Below are 22,278 nucleotides of genomic sequence, written 5' to 3'. Positions count from 1 at the left end.
ACCTCTGGTCCCAGACTCTCCACCTTATGAAAAATCCACTCCACGTCCATGGTTCTGTTTAGATCTTTCAACATTTAATAGGTTTTAATGAGATCCCACATCATTCTTCTAAATTCTAGCTAATAAAGGCCCAGAACCATCAATTGCTTCTCATATGATAACCCTTTCATTCCCGGAATCATTCTTGTGAACTTCCTCTGAACCCTCTCCAATGTCACCACATCTCTTTTTAAATAAGGGGCCCAAAAATGCTCACAATACTCTGAGTGAGGCCTCACCAGTGCCTTATAAAGCATCAGCATGATATCCTTGCTTTTATATTTCAATTTTCTTGAAAGGAATGCTAACACTGCATTTGCCTTCCTCACCACTGACTCAACCTGCAAGTTAATCTTTAGGGGATTCTGCACAAGGACTCCCAAGTCCCTTTGCACCTTTGATTTTTGATTTTTTCCTCTCCATTTAGAAAATAGTCTATGTTTTAATACTGACCTACACCATATTCCATCTGCCACTTCTTTGTCCATTATCCTAATCTGTCTAAGTCCTTCTGCAGCCTCTCTGTTTCTTCAAGATGACCTACCCCTCCACCTATCTTCATATCATCTGCAAACTTGGGCAGAAAGCTATCGATCCCTTCATTCAAATCATTGATCTATATATATAAAACATAGAAAGAAGCAGTCCCAACACGAAGCCCTGCAGAACACCATTCATCACTAGCAGCCAATCAGAAAAGGCCCCCTGATTCCCACCCTTTGCCTCAGCCAATGCTCTATCCATGTTAGTATCTCTCCTGTAACACCATGAGCTCTTATCTTGTTAAGCAGGCTCATCTACGCACCTTGACAAAAGCCTTCTGAAAATCCAAGCCCGAGTGAGTTTACATGGAACAAAAGATCCACACGCAAGTTGAAATCAATTTATTGTCATAAAAACTGTTATAAGTTTGTCATGCATTAATTACAGTCTTCAGTATTAATACATTTTAGAGTTTACATTTAAAAAATGAACTTGCATATGTTCTCTTAAAGTGAACATGGAGGGGGACAGAAATTATATACAATATTACACTCCCACTTTGACACATGATCAGTCCCTTGAGGCCAGCCAGCTGACCACTCCCAGAGAAGTGATGAGAGTGGCCTATATTTGTAAGTTGTGGCAATTGGTTTACATTGATGAACAAAGCCAACAGCCCCTACAGTTACCCAGCAGCATTCATAAAGTATACAACAAAACAAAAAATCAGCACTGTTTACCTTAATATAATATAGAAACATGGCTTTAACTTGATCATGGTAGGTTGCAAATGGCTGCAACATTTTTAATCTGTTCAGATAGGGTTCAGGCTGATACTCGTGTCCATTTAAAGGCAAAACATTCTCCAGTCTCCCAGAATTATACAGATACCAGTGAGGAGCTGAGCTTACATTAAACAGTGAATTACACCCATCTTGGACCTCTTGGAACAACCACATACCGACCTCTCATCTATCTTCACAAACCACCTCCAGCAATACTACAGAAGGCGATACAGAATCAAACATAGCTAATAATGATTTGATTGCATTCCAATGAGAATTGTGTATCGACAAAATGATAGAAGAGAAGAAGACATTACAGTTCCTAGATACACACAGCAACAACACTGACACTGGTCTTTGCCAGAACTGCAGTTGACTCCAGCACTTAGAAGGTTGGTCTGTGGGGTTCATGATTACTGAAGCAGAAAGACAAGCAGAACAATCATCTGAGTCTGTGTTTCATTTATTAGAAAATTGAGCTACCCTACTAAATCTAGGGGAGGGGGGGAGAGAGTGAGACAAAGAGAGATTTATAAACAGCAGAAACCAATCCAAATCCTTTGCATTAACTCAAGTCCTTTGATAACAGATTTTCTCTCTGCTGATATAACCATATTAACAATGGCAAAACCAGAAACAGTCCTAAAAGGACAATGCGCATGAGCATCTTCCAGCTCAATAATTCACCAACCACTACTAATTCTTTGGCTAAAAATAATTCATTTTTGTCTTTGGTACAAACCTTGTCCTTTTTCACATTCACTCCTATTACCGCTGTCCTTCCCCATTCACCCCTTTCCCCATATCAGCAGTGAGTTTGAACAGGAGCATGGATAGATAAGAAAGTCTAAAATCTCAACAATACTTTATTTTCAAATGATTTTAAACAGATATGGATGCTCACAATGGATTACAAATTCCTTTCTCTTCATTGTGTTAAATCTTCTCCAAAGCATACATCAACCACACACAGATAATATCAAGCTTTCCATGAGGATTTTTATGGACCAAGTGTGCAACAGACAATTTACAGTGTAAAAAAACAATTTCCCATTTGATCCTTTGAGTGACAGCTGTTGGGAATCATAAGATACCTTTCCCCATGAAAAGCCGAATGACCACTTGAGTCTTCTTCCTCAGTCCACCACAGACAACTCTACCAGTACAAAATGCATGTATAGTCCATAAGAAGCAAGGAAAATTTATCAGAAAGAAATCATGTGGATTGGAAAGAAACAACAAAGGCTACCTATGACTGGCAACAATAAGTCTCTGCTCACTATCTGGATCCTCAAAGATTCCATCTACAATACACAGTAAGCTGAATACTATCTACAAAACATCTAATTATTTGCTCAGTCTCCTTTTCCTACCTCTATCACCAGTATAGTGTGATTGCAATTTGTATTAGTCAATCAATATATTGGAGCAAATTGGCAAATCTTTTCAGCAATAATCCCAATCCTGTGAACAAGGAAAGTACAGGAGATTGTATCATTTTCTAGGTCACCTCAAAAGGTTTGATGTTACTTCAGATCCAATATCAGAGCTGTATTCTAAAATAACATCAGACAGACATAGAGACAAAATCCATGACCAAACTCTTGGCATTAGCGGTAATGGAAGCTAATAGATGAGCAGGCTTCATATTTTGCTCTTGATTCTCTTATGAATAAAATAGAATTTTCTCCTGTGCTTCCTGATCATGCACCAAACTAAACTGAAAATTCATCCAGCAAAAATGTTCTACATCAGATTGTTTTGTTGCCAGAATACAAACTCTGATCATAGGTGTCATTTAACCAGGTGAGTATCTCCAGAGATTTCTGCTCATACATCAGATTTCCAGCATCTGCATTTCTTACTTATTGATATGGGATTCCCTAAGTTAAAAATTTCTTCCACAATTTCATTCAGCAGTATCCAATTATGTACTTTCCAACCAACTCATAAAATGGCTGTAGATTTTCTCCTTTTATTCATCAAATGTCAAGACATTCAGACCAAAGTTAAATTTTTTCCTAGCCAGACTGATTGGTTCTCAGAATAAAAAAAATATACTTAAGAGATTTTCAAATTACTTTTCTTTTGGGAGTGAATTACATGATGGAGCTGTTTTAACCATGTACATCTAAAGGAGGACAGAGGAAATGTTTTTATGGCAGCACTCTACATATCCACATGATGACATAAAATCACTTCTTATTCCTAAAAATATAAATTTACAAATACCCTAATCAATACTTGTTCCTCAATCAAATTGTCATTTCCTTTTTATTTCCAGATAATCTGTAAAAGGACAAAATTGGTGGCAGCGGTTTTTCAGTCTTCAAAAAAGTGCCGTTTTGCTGTTCAATTTCAGTTTTAGGATCTCTGTTCTTCAATAAATATTAATTAGATGGCAAGAAACTTAAAACAGTACACTATGAGAAAGGTTGCAGCAAATTTCAGGATGATAGATTCAAGCCAGATTACATTTAATACAGGGACATTTTAAATTAAGAATGAGGTGAAACAGTATGAACAAAGTAATATTAAAGTAGCACAGGGCAGTGACTTGGAGATCAAAGTACTGAATCGTTGTAGGTGCTAAGACAAATTGTGGCAGAATTTGATATTCCTGGTTTTATGAACAGGAGTTAATAAAAAAAAAGGAGTCTAATAAATCTTTCTAACTCATTAATTAGTACTTTGTTAGGGGCCATGTTCAACTTCTTTGAACTACAAAGAAGGAAGAATGTCAAAGCCTTGGAGGGGGTAAAAGGGGGTTTATTAGAATGAATACCAGCAATAAAGGGATTTATTTATATGGAGAGACTGAGATACAGGTTTATTCTTAGGCCTTAAGGATTGAAGGGAGGTTTAATATCAATAAAAATTTAGAGTAAATAATGACAACAGAAAGGCAGGTAATCAAAGATTTAAGCTAAATGGCAAGAGATCTTACTATTAGATTATTTGTGCTATCTGTATTTTCCCCATAAACCATACTCTCGTTTTTATCCAGAAATTTATAAAAACCAGTGATAATAAATTGTACTTGAACAGATCAGATACCAGAAAATTAAATTTAATTATTCTTTCATTGTTAAGGAAAATATATAAATTATAAATAAGCAACATGTAGCAGAAAGTATTTATCACAATAGCTTCCATTTAGAACTTCCTTTCAAGGAGACCAAGCATTGTATCATTGTCTTTTAATCCTTGGGTGATATACAAATTGAAAAAAAGGACAATGGCATCAAGGCAAGTATAAAATCTGATTCAGCTGAGTTCACACCTGTGCAATGAGCACTTATCAAGCTTGAACAGGGCACTAAAATCTATTTTAACTATTTGGATGAAGTGCTTTCAAAGTTGTAGTGAATAGGAGCACCATAGAACGAGTAGTCTGCAGTAAATGGGAAGGCACTGAATGCTACTAGGATATGTTGCAGTGAATGAGAGGACTGTACACAGGGTGCACTTTAATGAAAGGGAATACTATTTGTATGCAGGAAGCACCGTAATGAATTGGAATACTGTAGGTAGGGTGTGCTGCAGTGAAATGGGATACTGTATACAGCACAAATGCTTTAATGAATGCAAATACTGTCCACAGTTAATGCTGCAATGAATAGGAATACTCTACCAGAACACTAGGTGCCGCAGAGAACGAAAAGAATCTGTACCCACCATTCTGCAGGGAATATGAACACTGTATGGGAGATTTTCTGTAGTAAATGGGAATACTAGACACTAGGTGTTCAGAAGTAAATGCATAAGGTGCTGCACCGAAGACTGTATGTGGGGTGCTTTGTCGTATACTGGAATATCCTACAGATGGACTGTAGGAATGAGAACATATCAATATACAGGGTTTTACTGTGGGAAATGGAAACATTTTACAATATGTCACTGGAACTCAGTGCAGAAGACTGGCAGATGTGCAAAATTTTCACACCAAGTAGCAGTTAAAACAATCACTGGAATCAATCTTCCCCACAAAGCTGATGCCAGCTGGTAATATTTGAGCCACACTAATATTGAAACATAAAATTGGTGGCTGAACTTCACTATATGACTATAAGCAGTGTTGGATATAGAATTGTTCATTGTAAAACAATAAATAAAGTGCTGATAGGTATAATAGAATTGTCACTGTACTTAGTGCTGGGAAGAAGACACCAGTGAAGAGGGCGTAGTTATTTAAAGAGACTAAAGCAGCTGTGATTGCTCATGGAGCAAAGAAATGAAGATTTAATAGAGATCTTCAAAATTATTAAGGCATTTAATAAAGTGAAATTATTTTCACTGGTAAGATTGCTGGTAACCGGCATACACAGAATTAAGATAGGTGTTAAAAGGAAGCGAATGAGGAAATATTTTCTTTTACACAGTGAGGTTTGGTGATCTGTTATTGTGCTTGAAATGATGCAGGATTGGATTTAAAAAGAAATAGGGTAGGTACCTATTTTCCATTCCCAGGAAAAAAAATTGCACGGCCAATTACAAAAATAACAAGCTGGTACAGTCCCAATGGGCTGAATACTCTAAAGTTTCATTGAAATTTACAGGAAGATCTCTCATGCAATAAAAGACAACGCATGGTATACTGGAAGGATCACTTAACACAAACGGTTTTCTGTAGTCATCAGTTTGTTACCTGGAGCATGAATGCAAATAGAATGCAAATATGCCATAAGGATGGTAGAGGTTTGTTACTTGCATGTGACTTCCAACCTTGTCTTACTATATTCTGTAAGGCAACAGGGTTGGTGTCTTCATGGGTGAAACCTGCCTAAGAAACTGAGACACAACCTTGTCATACAGCATAAACTGTAGGTCACAGAGCAGTGGACTAGAACCTTAGATCATTTTTTGAAAAGATATATTTTTTAAAAAGTTTTTGGCTCTTTGATCTAGCTGACATTTCTACAAGCAGGCATATTAGTTAACTGGTTTGAAAAAAAAATTCTGTCCGAGTCTGTTGTGAAATCAGACTTTATTTTCCTTGTATGTTTAAGGCAATTACTTTATCCCCCACTTCTGTCCCCCTTTTCTCTCAAGTGCCTTGCTGCACTTGGATGCCCAAGCAATATTTTCCAAGTTATTACCTTCTTTATAATGTCAGGAAAAGGGCATCATAACCCAGCCAAATTTTCACTTCTACTGTACATGTTCAGTGAATCTGAAGCAATTACTGACTTCCTCAGCTGACAGGCACAAATCCAGCTGTATCCCTCAGTTGATTATTGGCTGAGAAAAGCAATGATTGGATCTTAGAACCTTTTTGCCTACTGAGCTCATCTGCAAACTAAAACCTTCAATTAAAGGATTAATGAAAACAAGTAAGACAATTGCAAAAAAAAGGTTGCAATCCTGATCCTGTTCTTTGACCTGTACAAAGCAATACAGATGACCCCGACATTACAGGTGGGTTGCATTCCTAGAAAATGGTCTGCATTGTGACCTTCCATAACCTGAAGCCATGTGATCTGTTCAAATGTCAAAATATGCAAGTTAGATAATAGTTCCTTTTTCCTTACACAAATTCCATTCATTTTTGGTAGTGATTTCTCAATGCTATACAAGTGAATTTCTGTTATACAAACGGTCGCAATGCTGGGGTCGCCTGTATGGCTATTCCCTAGAGTGCAAAAAAATTTCAACATTTTTGAAATTCATTGCTGCTCTGCTTTTAGACTTCAATACACCAGCTTGGAAATTTAGTGTGTTTACACCATCAACACTTTGGTTTGGAGAAGGTTCAGTCAGACCTATGCAATCTAGTTCTCAATCTGTCCTACTTTTAGACTTAAATCAGATTTTAACTGATAACTAGTATTTTTCAGAATCTTTGCCATTACTTTAAACTGTAGTATTTCCTTATTCTGCTGTGATCAGAAAATGTGAAATTGAGGAGCTCAGAATACTCTCAGATTTATTTTGACATGAAACACGCAAATGTTGAAGTTCAACAGAAAAAAAACACAACAGTACTTCCCTTACAATTCAAAGGGATAATCCCTCTTTAAACCTGAGCTTCCTATTACAAAAGTCTGCATTGGAAATTATTTATTACATTGGAAAGGTGCCAATTAAGACATCTTCCAATGTTAATGGAGACAGAACCACGCATCCCCCCTCCCCCCCCCCCCCCCATTACTAACTGGGAAGCTTTGAATCACAAAAACTCAGCATCTATCCCAACACTAGGTCCCATTATATATCAAAGCATCTATATTTACAGAAGTAGAGCAATTTGACTTTACAAATGAAACACAACACTTCACTGATCCAAGGACAAGCAATCCTACGAAGGGTAACTGAGTTAACTTGGTTGGAAGATGTACGCAGCCAGGGTTTTAAGAAAAGCAGTTAATGTACCGCTTCGAATTCTGCAGATTATGAGTGTATAGGGCAGCATGTAAACAGTGCACAGGCAGCTGACTCATTAACAGTCTCTACTCAACTTGGTGTTGTCACCCCGTTTGGGTGGAGCAGGTGGTGGTCCACGCCGCAATGTTGCATAGCCTGAGATGTTGCCAGAAGCATATGAGCTGGTTGACTCCTGGTCAAAAAGCAATTCAGGAGGAGGAGGAGGAAGTGCCATGTCGTCCATGGTGGTGTGTTCCGCCTTGGATGGTCGTGTGGAAGCAAGTGAGCCATGTCGAGTGAAGGACTTTCTCTGCAGAGTCCTATTGAGGTCAGCCAGAAAATGAGGCTGCACAGACAAGGCAGGCTTAGGAGACACCGGTACCAAAGCAACGGGAGGAACCTGTTGTTCCAAAGACTCTCCCTGTGTTAAGCGAGTGCTGTCACTCCTTTTGGGAAGTACTGGAGGTGGTGCTTTCTTCACTGAAGATTTGGACCATGTCTGAGGCTGAGGATTCACTACTGCTACCTTGAGTGGGAGAGCATTGGAAAAGCCAGGAGGTGCCATCTCCAGTGGAGGAGGGGGTAGAAGATCTAGATCTGAAGGTGGGGGAGGGAAATCTGAATCTGAAGGTGGTGAAGGAAACTCAGAAACAGGCTCCTTTGGAACAGCTGGAACTCCTGGTCCTTTGCTTGGCAGCCCTCCTGGTGGGAACATCAAGTTAACTGCAGCCAAATTTAATTTACCAGGCTTTGGAGGGGCAGGTGGAGAAGCATTCATATCTGGTGTGGGAGGTCCTGAAGGTATTGTTGGTTGTTCAGACTTATTACCGAGAGTTTCCAAGGGTTTTCTGGATTCTTTTGCATCTGTACAACTGGGTCCTTTTATACTGGAGTGTCTCTGAGGTGTGGGAGGTGGCTTCTTTCCACCAGGGCTGGATGTTTTCTGAGGTTTTTTGACTGAAGTTGATTTGACTGGGGTGGGAGGTGGGGTAGGGCTAGGTGGAGGAGGTTGGGGTAGACTGCTTTCAGGTGGTGGAGGGGGAAACTCAGGTGATGGGAGGGAACCCGGTTGCCATTTCGGTTTTGCTTTCACAGCTGGGGGAGAAGTAGGAGTTTGAAGTGGGACAGATGATGACTTAGCACTTGAGGCTGCAGGTAGAGGCTGGAACTGGCTTAAGGACTGTTTCACTATGGAAACAGCAGGAGATGGAATGACGGGCATTTGGTCTGCAGTCACAACTGATTGCTTTGTTGTGGCTGGGTGAGAAGAAAGGGGACCCAAGGGTGGTGGTGGAGGCAGTGAGACCTGTGCAGCTGAGAACCTAGATGCTTTTACTGAAAGTGGTGGAGGGGACAGTGCTGGAGGGAGGTCCATTTGAACAGCACTTTGTGTTGCTACTTTGGAAGCTTTTTCAGGTTGATAACTTAGAGGGGCCTCGAAAGGCACACCTATCTTTTTGGTGACAGTACCCTGCAGCGGAGGTAATGGAGGAGGTGGTGGAGGAGGTGGAGGCGGAGGTGGTGGAGGAGGAGCTAAGGACTGCTGGGAAGGTAAGAGAACACATTGCTGTTGCAACTTCTGTGGTGGAGGTGGAGGTGTGAAGGCAGGAACCATGGGAGTAGGGCTAGGCAGTTCTGGTTTAAGAGGAGATGGAGTAGAGGCTACCTGAAGTGGTGATGGAGGTGGTGGCATTGAGGAGACTGGTGAAGTACTCTGAGCACCACTTTCCATCAGCAGCTGGGGCTTCACAAGTTGTGAGGGTGGAGGTGGGGGGAGGACCTGCTGTCCCATGGGCAATGTTGCAAAAGAAGGTGGAGGTGGTCGTTTGCTTGACTGCTCTCTACTGATTGTGCTGTATTTGTTGAGTGTGGCAGCAGGTGGGGGAGGTGGAGGTGGTGGCGGAGGTGGTGGTGGTGGGGGAGGAGAGGGCTGTGGTGCCACATGAGTCACACTGACCCTGGTCTGAGGGGAAGTTGGTGGCACAGTAGAAGGGTAGGATCTGACTGAATCTGTCCTGATCTGTAGAAAGAAAATAAATATATAGTTATCAGAATTCTCCAGAACATCAGTCCAAAATCATAATTTTTAATAGAAACCCTATTCACTCAGTACAGTTTTAAAAGCTGCTGGAAGTTAAGAAATTCCTTAAATAGAAAGTTTTTTAAAAAAAGTCTCATCTTTTCAACAGGCTCGACAGGCCAGATGGCCTACTCCCACTCCTATTTTTTATGTTCTTATCCTTTACAGCCCCAGTAAATGTACTGGGTATCATTCTACTTTTGAGAGTCAGCTTGTAGCTTGCAATGAAGAGCAAATATAACTGATGCAATTCATTCTGTGAATATGCCGACCTTAGACTGGTTTAGGCAAAGGGTGATCCAAATGGCTTAAATACTTTTGTAAAAAGCTAGGGTCCTCTTCCTTTATTCCTATACAGTCTATTTTTCCAATCATTTATTCATGGATAATGAACCTTGTCAGTGAGTCAACAGTTTGCTGCTCCTTCTAAACAGACCTCCGTTATCTGGGGTAATCTGTGAGGTGACAACACTGTCACACTAAATAGTAGTTTTGATACAACTAAGCAGGTACAAGGTCTTTTCAGAGGGTAGACAAGTATATTTGAGTATTTGAGACCAAACAGGGACAAATTAGTTTCTATAAAGAACCAAACAAGGTGACTTTTAATATAAAAAAAGGAGATTAGTGATAAGCATTACTGATTTGGTTTATTAAATGAATTAGAAATTTCCAGCTACCATGATAAAATAAAAACTCGCTAGTTCACGTCTTTGGATTACCAGTTTAGAAGCATAATCATTATGATACTCTAAATTGATCTCTGTAAGTGCTGAGGGAACACATCAGGATCAAAGACTTCCCAAATGTATCTCCTGTCAGCAGATCCTACTGGATATGAACCAAGGTGAGAAGTCTTTGTTTAACCTCTTCTCCTACTGGATAACACAATTCCAGGATTTAGATCCAGTGATATAAAGAAAATTGTGTTACATTTCCAGGTCAGGATGCTGTGCAACTCGGATGGCAACCTGTTGACAATCTTGCACCTGCCATACTTGTTCTTTTTGGTGGTAATTTTATTTTGTACCTGCCAAACATTGGCACAATAATGTTGGAGGCAATAAACATTTAAACTTACAGTGATGGGAAGGAAATCAAGCCAATTGCTTGTTCCATTATCAGGTAGTATACAGAAGCTCAACAGCATCCAGAACAGATTGTTCAATTTACCTCCAACACAAATGACAAATAAACTGTGTGTGATACTCACTTTCAAGATTATGCCACAAATAACATTACTAAGCCACCCTGAACAACTTACCTGTGTCACTGATCTAGACACTAATTCTCTGCTAAGCAATATCAACTTAGTCCATTTTTAAAAAAGGATTTAGAAAGTTCAATTACATTCATAGTTGGCCATCAACGATGGTACTGGTTCAAGCATCAAGAAGTTAAATTGCACCAGCAGGATAATTACAGTTTTTTTGCAAGGTTAGTTCATCTCATTCAGGAAACTATAACTTCCTGATTTCCTTTGCTTTATATTTTTCGATATTTGTGTTTATAGGTTACTTGTTAAAACTGACTTAGTGTTAAAAAGAATAATTACAGCTGGATATGATCAAATGCTAAATGGTGTTTTATCTGTTGTTGGAACACAAGGTAAAATCTTATTAGAGGACATCACCCCAACACATTACAATGTAATTACATTAGTTGCTGACGGCAAAACTTAATGCATGAATGCAATCTCAGGCCCTTCCATATTAGCTAGGAAAATTAGTACATTCCTAATGAAAAATAATTAGAGAGCACTGTAGCAACACACACAAAATGCTGGTGGAATGCAGCAGGCCAGGCAGCATCTATAGGAAGAAATACAGTCGATGTTTCAGGCCGAGACCCGTAGTCCGTCTTCGAGCCTACTTCTTTGGCAAGTACTCTCCCACCCCCACTAATGACCCTCTCTCCCATCTTCAGCCCTCCTCCTCTTCATGGACACCCCGCTCTAGTCTTCTGCCTGTTCTGGATCTCTTTTTATTGCAGTCCTGACAAAGGGTAGTGTAGTGATTAGTGTAACGCTATTACAGCGCCAGCAACCCGGGTTCAATTCGCCACTGTCTGTAAGGAGTTTGCACATTCTCCCTGTGACACATAGGCTTCCTCCCACATTCCAAAGGCATAGCCAGTATGTTAATTGGTCATGTAGGTGTAACTGAGTGATGTAGGCTTGTTGGCTAGAAGAGCCCATTATCGTCCGGCATCTCTGAATAAAAAATAATAAATAAAATCAAATAATCGTGAGCTTAATCAAACCCTGATCATATTCTTTTAAAACGGAAGAATATGCTGTCTGAATTACTGAGATATTGTGAAATGGTACACTTGATAAATGAAATTTTATGCAGTGAAGTGTGAAACAATACATTTACAAAGAAACAATGAGGAAAAAACAACACAAAGTTACTGATGTAGGTTTAATTGGGAGGAAGTGCTATACAGAAAAGACCTGATGGCTTGCAAATACAAATCTTCGTAGGTGACATAATGAGGCAATAAGGATTTCCAAAAGGTGTGGGATCCTTGGCTTTTTGGAAGCAAAGAGTACAGAAGGTGGAAAGTTACAAAAATATTTTGTTCATCTTAGTTAGGCCACAGCTGAAGAATTGTAAGAATGTTAAGGCCTTACACAGAAAACTCAAATGAAAAATACCAAAAATCAAGGAATTAGTTACAACTAGCAGGATAATTATTCTCAGGGTGGCAAACCTTAGACAAAACACAAAAAGGATTTTATAGAAAGTAGATAAGAGAAAGTGTTCTAATTGGTAGAACCAATTAGATGCTCAAAGAACACGGATAAATAATATTTGGAAGGAAAAGGCCTGAGTTATAAAATGGAAAGAAAGAATGGTTTTCAATATTATATAATTTATAATTCAACATATATAGGGCCATGGCAATATAGAAGGGGATTGTCCAATTGCTAGGTTTCTTAGATAGCCAAAATGATTCTTATATAATGTATGAAACTGTAATTATTCTGCTTTTAAGTGGCTTTGAATCCAGTTGCTTGACCACTGCTGAGTTGAATAGCTTGCCAATGAACCTATTCAATCTATATTCCCTTTACGCCCTTTTCTTCATAAGGTATTTCCCAAAGGTAACACAAACGATGAACCATTTTTAGGCTGCAATGATGAGCTATGTTTTTACATCTTCTGATGGATTCAAATCAGACAATGCTCATAGAGATAGATTATGGAATACAGGTGGCAGAACTAGTTCTATGTGAATAATGCATTATCCTTCCGTTCTCATCTTTTTCTTTCAGTTTTTAAAACATTGTGTTTTTCCTTTGTTATGTTAGCTGTGGGATTGTAAATAGCCTTCTTCCTTTCTTCCATATTTGCCAAGGAAGAAATGAGATAAAATGATGGCAGACCATCCTATAAAAATTTAAATGCAAAATACTGTGAAGGTAGGAAATATGAAATAAAAGCTAAATATAGTGAAAATGCTGCTAAGCAGGCCAAGCAACATATACAGAGGGACATATAAAGTTGTCATTGCCCTGAAATGTTCACTCAGTGAAAATATTTTGAATTTAAAGAAAATTTAAGTTGTACAGATGGAAGAGCTGGGAAGGGAAAATGTAGGTGGAAAAATAAGGTGGAATGCAGGAATGATTAATCTCAAAAAGTGGGATGCTGAAGGGATATGGAGAAGTCTAGAAATTATGCCGTAGAACTGAATACTGCATTTGTAAGATGATAGCACGTCTAGTCAAAAAATTATTCCTTAATGTTATACTGAATTTCATTGCAGGAGGCCAAGGAAAGATCTTTACCTTGACAGAAATGCTAAATTCTCATGGCCTGGGCTGTAAACTTTGTTTTCTTCAATTATTCCCATGAATTCACTATATGCCAGAAAGGATCAGCTTGTAGATTTTCCCCCAATTTCTTGTGCTTCGGTAACCAAAAATACTCAACTTTAAAGTTGAAGACAGATTTATGTACTTCTTCTGAGGTTAGGAGGACAGATTACTTTTTTCTTACCTTGGAGTGTTGTTGCTGCTCCTCCAATTGAGTGCCCCTTTTCCAAGCCTCTGAGAAGATGGAGCTGACAATACTTTGGGAGCGAACATGACCCGTAGACTGCAAATCAGAAACACCACTGTCTGACTGATTTGAATGGTTTGAATGGGATTCTGCGAAAATAAGGAAGATATATTCAAATTACATCACTGACTTCCTGATGTGCAAATAGCATGAGATATTAAATATATCATCACACCTACTGCTGCTGATACTTCATTTAAAATCCACTTCAAATAAGAGTAACTGTCTACCCAAATATTACAAAGAGTTTATCAAATTCCCACTGCCTCAAACTTTGTAAAGCAAACACTGCTGCTAGAAAGCTTATGTGTAGCTTTACCTCAACATTTTCTCTCATCTTTTGCATTCCCCCCGTTTCATAAAAACATTGGGGAAAAGTGAGTAATTCTTGCAGCCCTTTCGTTCCTTGTTCACATTCTAACTCCAGTAGTTTTCCTCTAAAATATCAAAGAATCAGAGTTATACAACAGAGACAGGTCCTTTGGCTCAATCATTCCATGCCAACCAAGTAATCCAATTAAGCTAGTCGTAGTTGCCAGAATTTGACCCATAACCTTTAAAACCTTTCCAATCCATGTACCTTCTCAACTGTTTTTTTCAAAATTACTAAGGTCCTCTCAGAATCTGCTCACTATTTACTTGCCAACTGAAGACCTATGTTCTGTTTTGTTAACTACCATTCTCTTGTTCTCTCTTTGCCTGTCATTTCCATTTCACTTTTCTTCTTATTTTAAATTCTTTGAGCCTGGTTCTTATTTAAATTATTCACTGGCAGACACTGCTCATCCCTTTTGTTTGTATCATCATCATTATGTTCATTAGAGCAAAATTCTGTGGTTGTCACAATTCTGAAAACAAAACAGTAAATGTTGGTAAGATTTAGTTCGTCAGACAGCATCCATTGGAAAAGAAAAGAATTAATATTTCAGAGAGATCATCTTTAAGAAGTGGTGAGTTAGCACACCCGAGATATTTTCTATTCCACAGAACCTGTCCAAATTTGTAACACTTCCAACATTTTCTGCTTTTATCTTCATACATATTCACCAGATCTACCTTGCTTTGATAACAACACAAAAATATTGACCACCCAAACATTCCTGAGTATGCATTTATCTGGCAATCTGGACTTGGTTAAAGGCATCCATATTCAAAATGGAGAAGCTCCATGCAGCAATTGAATCTCACTCAGCACAATGCCAGCATTGTGGTAGGTTACAAAAGTGAACAAATATCTAGAAGCTATGCACACCCTATCCTCATTATATGTGTCTTCAGACTATGCAGATTCAGAGTTATGTGAGGAACCTATTTCTACCAACGTCTCCTTATATGTGTCCTAAACTCACAGATATGCGAGGAGTTCTGCTTTCCCGCCAATAAAAGTCACATGCGCACGCCTCACAGTCTCACTGTTGCGATGAGAAGCACCGCTTTCAAGCTAATACAAGTCAGGTGCATGGACCTCACAATCTCACTCCCGCCAGTCTTTCATTGGTTTTGGCAAGGTGCAGATGTGCGATCTTGCGCTCTTAAACTTTTGTTTGTTTTACCTACGGTGCAGTGTTTTTGTGCTTGAAATATTTAACTATGCCTCCTAAGTGTCTGATGTCACGTCCTGGGCCATTAGCTGAGCGGCAGAGAACCGCTTTAACACTTGGAAAAAAAAGTTGGAAATTATAAACAGCATGGCATCATGTAAAGGTAACACAGCTCTGGGATGCTACTGCCGGGTACAGAATCTTGTCTTTAAAGTTCTTTTGTTGCTTGACAATGCGCCAGCCCATCCTAGACATTTGGACAGCATTCATCACAATATAACAGTGCATTTCCTGCCACCTAACACAACATCGCTGATTCAACCACTCAACCAAGGTGTGATCCACATTCAAGGCGTTGTTTTTTTTTACGGTGAATTATCTCTCAGGTGCTTCAAGCAACAGATGATTTTGAAAATTCCAGGAGTTTACCAATGGTGAGGGAATGGTGGAAGTCGGAACACTTGGCACAAATGGTGATGGACACGGACCCAAGTTTAGAACAGTCAGCATTTCAGTCGTTCACTTCCGTCAACCCGTCTTCCCTACAAGCAAATTTATGCTGAAAAACAAAATGCTGCCAAGCAAACAACCCTCACCACTTTCTTCAAACTGGTGTCCTCTCCTGCTGCCGTTCTGCGAGCCTTCCTTCACTAGTTGCTGTGCTTGATGTCCACCTTATCCATGTAAAGCTGTCCCACACCACAACAACCACTCATCTCCCGGAGCGAACACATCTGCCACTATTGGTGAGTACTGTACACCCTAGTATGTTAACTTTCTATGATTTATTACATTGAATATTACCTTAAATTGATGAAATATAATACGAATGTTGCCTTGTGGTACTGCTTTTGTTGTATTGGTATGCAATTGTGAATAAATTACAGATAAAACATATTTAGGAAGCTGTCTGGAATGCATCCCTATTTTCTCCATTTAAATAATTGTTTACATTATGCGAGTTCACATTATGCGCTGACGGCGAGGAACATATCCCCCGCATTTAACGAGGATAGGGTGTAATCTATGTAAACACAGAAGATGGATTACCTATCCTTTTTTCCTACCAACTTTCCTTAACTTCATGTTTCATGTGTTTTTGTGTATTTTCTTTTACTATTTATGTGATTTGTCCTTTTTTTTGCAAATTGGATACTGAGTGAGTGAGCACATGCACGCGCGTGTGTGTGTGTGTGTATTCAATGTGTTGTGGCTGCCTGCAAGAAGATGAATCTTGAGGTTGTATATGATATACATACTTTGATTTTAAATTTGAACTTTCCCATTATTTGGGATCCAACCAGTCTTCCAGATGAAGTGGCAATTTGCACATTTTTCTTTCAACATGTGGTACTCAGTGTGGTCTCCTTGACATAGCAGAAATTGAAAGCCAGTTAGGTCACAAATTTGCAGAGCCTTCATGTTCAGCTTCTGGATGACCTCAAAAAGTTCTAGATGCTTGTCACTTCTTCATCCAAAATGACCTATCTACTGCTTCTTGCGCTGCTATCATGAAGTTCAACGTAAGCACAAGGAACATGTGAAATGCCATATCCTTCCAGACTTGATATTGAATTCAACAACTTCAGGCAGCCTGTTTTTTCTGTGTATCAGGACCTGCTGAAAGTCATCCACTTGCAACACTGACTTAGCTTTCTTTTTTCCACCGGTACAGTTTCACTTGCAGGCATTTGCTACTTTTTAAATAATCTCTAACTGCCTTCATTAATCTACCAGTCAGACAGCTTCAACAACACACCCCATCTTGGCTTTGCACTGTCTCTGTTCCATCCAAGCAGCCCCACATTTTAACTTGTTTTCTCATATTTCCAGTTCTGATGAAAGGTCTTCATATTGAAACGTTAACTCTGATTATTTCTTTGCAAGCGATTCCTCACTAGCATTTTCAATATGTATTTCAGACTTCCAGCACCTTGTAACTAACTCAGCCAAAATCTATCCGTGTACTCTTCAGTTGTCCATACTATCAAATCTTCCAACTTCAATCTTTTTTGTTTGTTATTAAATGCAAATATTGCACCTTCGGACTTATTTACCTGCTTAATAGCACTGAGCAGATATTTTAAATGGATAATCATACACTGATTTTCTTTTTACACTTATCAACAGACTCTTTTGTAAAGTCATTGTAACACCTTGTGCTAATATACACTGCATACAAGTCCTGCATTGTCTAGTTCTCATTCCGTGATCCTGCCCATTGGAATCTGCTGTGTCTCTACAGTGGATACCTGGCACAATGATTTGTTGCCACCTTACAGGAATGCCTTTGCATCATCTATGGAAATATAAACAAAAAATGACCCACTTGTTGCCAATTCCAGAGAACTGACACCTTTCATTACTCAGCCAACTTGGTTTTCAGTATAGTATTTGCCCGATTACAAAACCAATGCTCCCAGTCTATTATTATCAGTTCATGCTCAATTAATTTCTGAATGCATACATGAACAATATTCCAGGCCCCAAATGAACTGCCAGAGTCAACTCAATCAAAGAAAAACATTTTAACCGAAAGTATCTGGAAGCCTAATTTTTGTGTGCAGTCTTTCTTTAATTTATGCAATGCTGAACCCATTTTCCTTCCACCATCCATCCACTGACAATACCCTGCAATCACCTAAAGAGCAAATGAACTGTTCAGAACCTATAAATAAATATGCATGATACATCTTTTCAAAATCTTTCTTTGCAGAATTTATTTTCTATGTGGTATAGTCACAGTAGATTAACATGCATAGTGTGTCTCCATGCAACACCATTTCTGTATCTATCAATTTTGATTTATTTCAATCTGGTTAATAATTAAAAATAGCAACAAACAACTTTTGTTGCATAAGTGGTGGAATTTCTGATGAAATAACAGCAGCAAAATAAACTGAGGAAATTGTGCAGCACCTAGCTCTTGACACCCACACCCTATGAAAATCAATACTTTTATGGAGGTTGCAGTAAAGGAGTAGATGGTACAAAAATTAAAGATAAGCAGAAAGACCAATTTACCTGGCAGACTGGAAGAACTGGATCCGGATTTCATACTTGCACTGGACAGGGATGACCATTCATATGCAGCTTCAGCCCGTTTCACAGCATCTTGATAGTTGTCATATAACTGCTTCCCATACTAATGAACAGAGATATAAAAGATTATTACTATCTCATTGTTCATTTCCAAAGAGGTACATACACAGTGAGCAAAATACTGGACTTATAATCCAAAAGCTTGCAGATCAATCAGATATAAGCAAATCTCACCAGGACAATTGGGGAGATTCAATAAGGTCACTACAGGCCAAAGAAATATTCTTTCATGTTGGTGGTAATTGTCAGACTCATAATTTTAGGTCAGGTGAGGAATGTTCTATCAAATAACTTCAGTTCTCCGCTCCATTGAAAGATTTAAAAAAAAGCATACCACTCATCCCATCAGCTAGTTACCTTGGCGATGCGAATGCCATTCACCCATTGGTGAAGAGTTCTGAGGTCATCACAGCAGAGGTACTTAATGTATTGAGACTTCTTCTGTATCTGAGGATGCTACAGGGAAAAAGGACATCACATAGTAGAAACAATAAACAAAAATGCCTAAAAAAATTCCCCAATTAGGCTAGAAACGTTAGTACTGCATAACAAGCATTATACATTTATATTAAAATACTGGTTTATTATTGTCACATATAGCACAGATAAATTTGGTGAAAAGTTTCTGTCTGCATGCAATCCAGTCAAATCATGCCCTATGTACAGTACTGTGCAAAAGTCTCAGGCACATTTATATTGCTAAGATGCCTAAGACATTTGCACAGTACTGTAAATACATTAAAGTAGTAAAAAGAAAAAAAAAAGAATGCTGGGTATAGTGGTGCAGCTACAAGAAAATGCAGTGTAGGTAAACAATTAAAGTGCAAGGACCACTTTGAGGTAGAAATTGTGAGATCAAGTATTCATCTTTCAAGTCTGGTGGTATGTGCTTTGAAGTCCCTGTATCTTCTGCCTGATGGAAAGGCTTGGAGGGACAAGCAAGAATGATTGGGTTGGGAAGAGTGGTTGATTATCTTGGTCACTTTCTCAAGGTAATCTTTGCAAAAAATGGTGTAATTACACCCTTCCTACTTTTGCAAACTTTTGATAGGCAAAGTAACTTTGACAAATCCTGTAGAGAGAGCTAGAAAATGGTTCAGGAATACAGTTTCAAATGTAGATATGGACTTATCTTTAACCGCTGATGTATACTGCCACTTAATTTTTTCAATGTCCTTACTGACTCTAATCTACTCTGTACTGAATTTACAGAATTCTATTCAGCAAGAACTACTCCCAACATTATCATCAAGCCTGTTGATAAAGATGCTGGCATTGTGCTTTATGAAATAAAATCTACTTTGCAGAGGCCAAAACTCTTCTCTCAAAACTTTCTCTGGGCCATGATCCCACCACTGAATACCAAGCTAATGTCTACCTGGTATTTCTGACCTCATTACCTTGAGAGGAAATGAGGACAGAGATACAAAGTAGACAGTACCACAGTCTTCATACTCTCTACCTTCATAGTACTCTAAAAGCATTAAAGCCCACTTCGATGCACCTCTTCTACAGAGACTAAAGAAGGTAGTTCCATTGTTCTTTTGCCAAGAACTTACTTCTTCCTCCTTTGACTCTAGTCTTTCTTTCCATGTTCAGTCTCTTCCCATATACTTCAGTAACATCTCTGATGCCCTCCATTATTTTAATGGGTTATTATAAAAATCCACATCTCCATCCTATTCTACAAAATACCTTCCTTAACCTGTCCTTAAACAGAGAACCTGTGCCCCTCTTTAGAGACATAAGGAAGCACAGGTGATGGAATCTAACGCAAAAAAAAACAAGAGGTTGGAAGAACTCCGTGGGTCAAACTGCATCTGTGGAGGAAAATGGACAGCTGATATTTTGGATCAAGGCTCTTCATTTGGACTGAAAATGCTGACCATCTTTTCTCTTCACATTTGCTGCCTGACCCACTATATTCCTCCAGTTTCATTTATATCACCTTTTGTCTATCTAAACTTCATATTACAATGAAATACTTCAACTCCATTCACTTCCTTTAAATCAAATGTATAGCTATAGGATATGTCTCCTGTTCTTCAAATTCAATCCACTGAATACCAAAAACAGCCAAAAATGTCTACAGATCTATCATGAGAGCAATCTAACGGGCTGTATCACTATTTGGTATGGGGTGGGGGGCTACTGCACAGGATTGAAGTAAGCTGCAGAGAATTGTAAACTTAGTAAGCTCCATCATGAGCATTAGCCGCCATAGTATCCAGGACACCAAAGAGTGATGCCTCGAAAAGATGGCATCCATCATTAAGGATCCCCAGCACCCAGGTCATGACTTGTTTTCATTGCTACCATCAAGAAGGAGGTACAGAAGCCTGAAGGCACACACTCAACCATTCAGAAACAGCTTCTTCCCCTCTGCCATCTGATTTCTGTATGGATATTGAATCCATGAATACTACTTTTTAAAAATAAAATCTAGTGGTTTCACTATTTATTTAATATAATTTATATGTATATATATACATACACGCACACACACACACACACACACACACACACCTTCTCTTCTTCAGCTGTCCATCGAAATCCGATGACGACATCCACTTCTTTAACGGTCAGAGCTTTGATGACTATACAGTCCTATCCTGGACCCACAAGCTCTATTGCAGGTGGCACATGTATATGTGGTAGTGGTGGTAGTGATGGTAACCATGGCTGCATTTCTCCTGGCGCTATTCTGCTGCCTTCTGGTTCTTCTTTCCATCTCCAGAATATGAACCCCGTCCCTACACAATTGTTGCCAAGTGATACGGTCAGCATCAACATCCTCCAGGTCCTCCTGTTACACCTGCAGCCCCCTCCTTTTTTTGAGAATCGCAGGATCACTATTGATTTGGGTCAGGAGACCCAGGAAATGAGAGAGAGACGTTTGGAATGTCTTGACCCCCCCGGCGATATAAAGCTATAGGAAACGGCCATTGTCTCCTGGAGACGGAATTGTGTATTAAAATACTGTGCTTCGTGGAAGCCCTCAGGCAAAGTGGGCTGGTTGGTGGAGGGATTGCATCATCCCAACCTGATTGACATCTGAGACCCTGTGAGTCAGGATAAAAGAGGGTCTGTGGGAACAGCCCCTCAGATGCACCAGAAGAAACTCTAGCGATCCTGTAATAGCAGAAGCCGGTGGGAAGGCCACGTGCCTCCGTTTCCATTTGCCCCGGAATCGGTGTGCCTTGACCACGGAAGAACGGTTTTTAGCTAACAACGGGGAAATCAACTCCCAACGACTCTCGAAGGATTGACACCATAAAAGGACTAGGCAAGTTTGAACCCCTCTTTCTCTCAAACCAGAAAGCTACAGCTTGAATGAACTAAAGTGACTTTTATATTTCCATCGGACAATACATTATCCCCTAGACAACGATAGAGCTATTTCTTATTGATTATTATTATACCTGCGCTTTTAGGTTTAGTATTGACGACGTATATTATCTGTATGTTTGCATTGATATTATTTTTGTGTATTTTTATCAATACTGTTAAAAATAGTACCATCAGACTTCAACGGACCTCTCTATCTTTGCTGGTAAGTGAAGGGGTACGTAACAATTGGGGTTCTCGTCTCAGGATTTGACACCAAATTGGGGGGGGGGGGGGGCAGTGAATCAGGCTTGTAAGTCCAAACTTGGATCTGGTTACGCAGGTAGCCAGACGGGAAACCAGCAAAGATGGACGTGGGTGAATTTATAGAAAACCCAACTCTGGAGGCGCTAGAGGCGGCCACCAAATCAGACTTGATAAATTTGGCGAAGGGGTTAAACCTTGCAGAGGTGAGGTTGTCAATGAAA

The 22,278-nt window shown here is 39.2% G+C and overlaps 1 protein-coding gene across 6 annotated transcripts in view; it reads right to left on the bottom strand.

Moving 5' to 3' along the window:
* Positions 1 to 908: 908 nt before the first annotated feature.
* The window catches only part of LOC132392788 (ras-associated and pleckstrin homology domains-containing protein 1-like), a 194,990-nt gene continuing 173,620 nt past the window's right edge, over positions 909 to 22,278 (bottom strand). For all 6 annotated transcript variants that reach the window (XM_059967141.1, XM_059967139.1, XM_059967143.1 and 3 more), the window contains 4 exons: positions 18,821 to 18,919; positions 18,386 to 18,506; positions 13,758 to 13,909; positions 909 to 9,690 (listed from right to left, as the gene is read on the bottom strand). In XM_059967141.1, the coding sequence (XP_059823124.1) occupies positions 7,747 to 9,690; positions 13,758 to 13,909; positions 18,386 to 18,506; positions 18,821 to 18,919 (2,316 nt within the window). In that variant the 3' untranslated portion in view covers positions 909 to 7,746. The remainder of the gene's footprint in view (positions 9,691 to 13,757; positions 13,910 to 18,385; positions 18,507 to 18,820; positions 18,920 to 22,278) is intronic.

This window comes from Hypanus sabinus, chromosome 4 (assembly GCF_030144855.1).
Source record: "Hypanus sabinus isolate sHypSab1 chromosome 4, sHypSab1.hap1, whole genome shotgun sequence".
In the NCBI taxonomy this organism is placed as follows: Eukaryota; Metazoa; Chordata; class Chondrichthyes; order Myliobatiformes; family Dasyatidae; genus Hypanus; species Hypanus sabinus.
The sequence above is the reverse complement of the archived record's forward strand: the minus strand, read 5'-3'. Positions and strand labels throughout refer to the sequence as shown.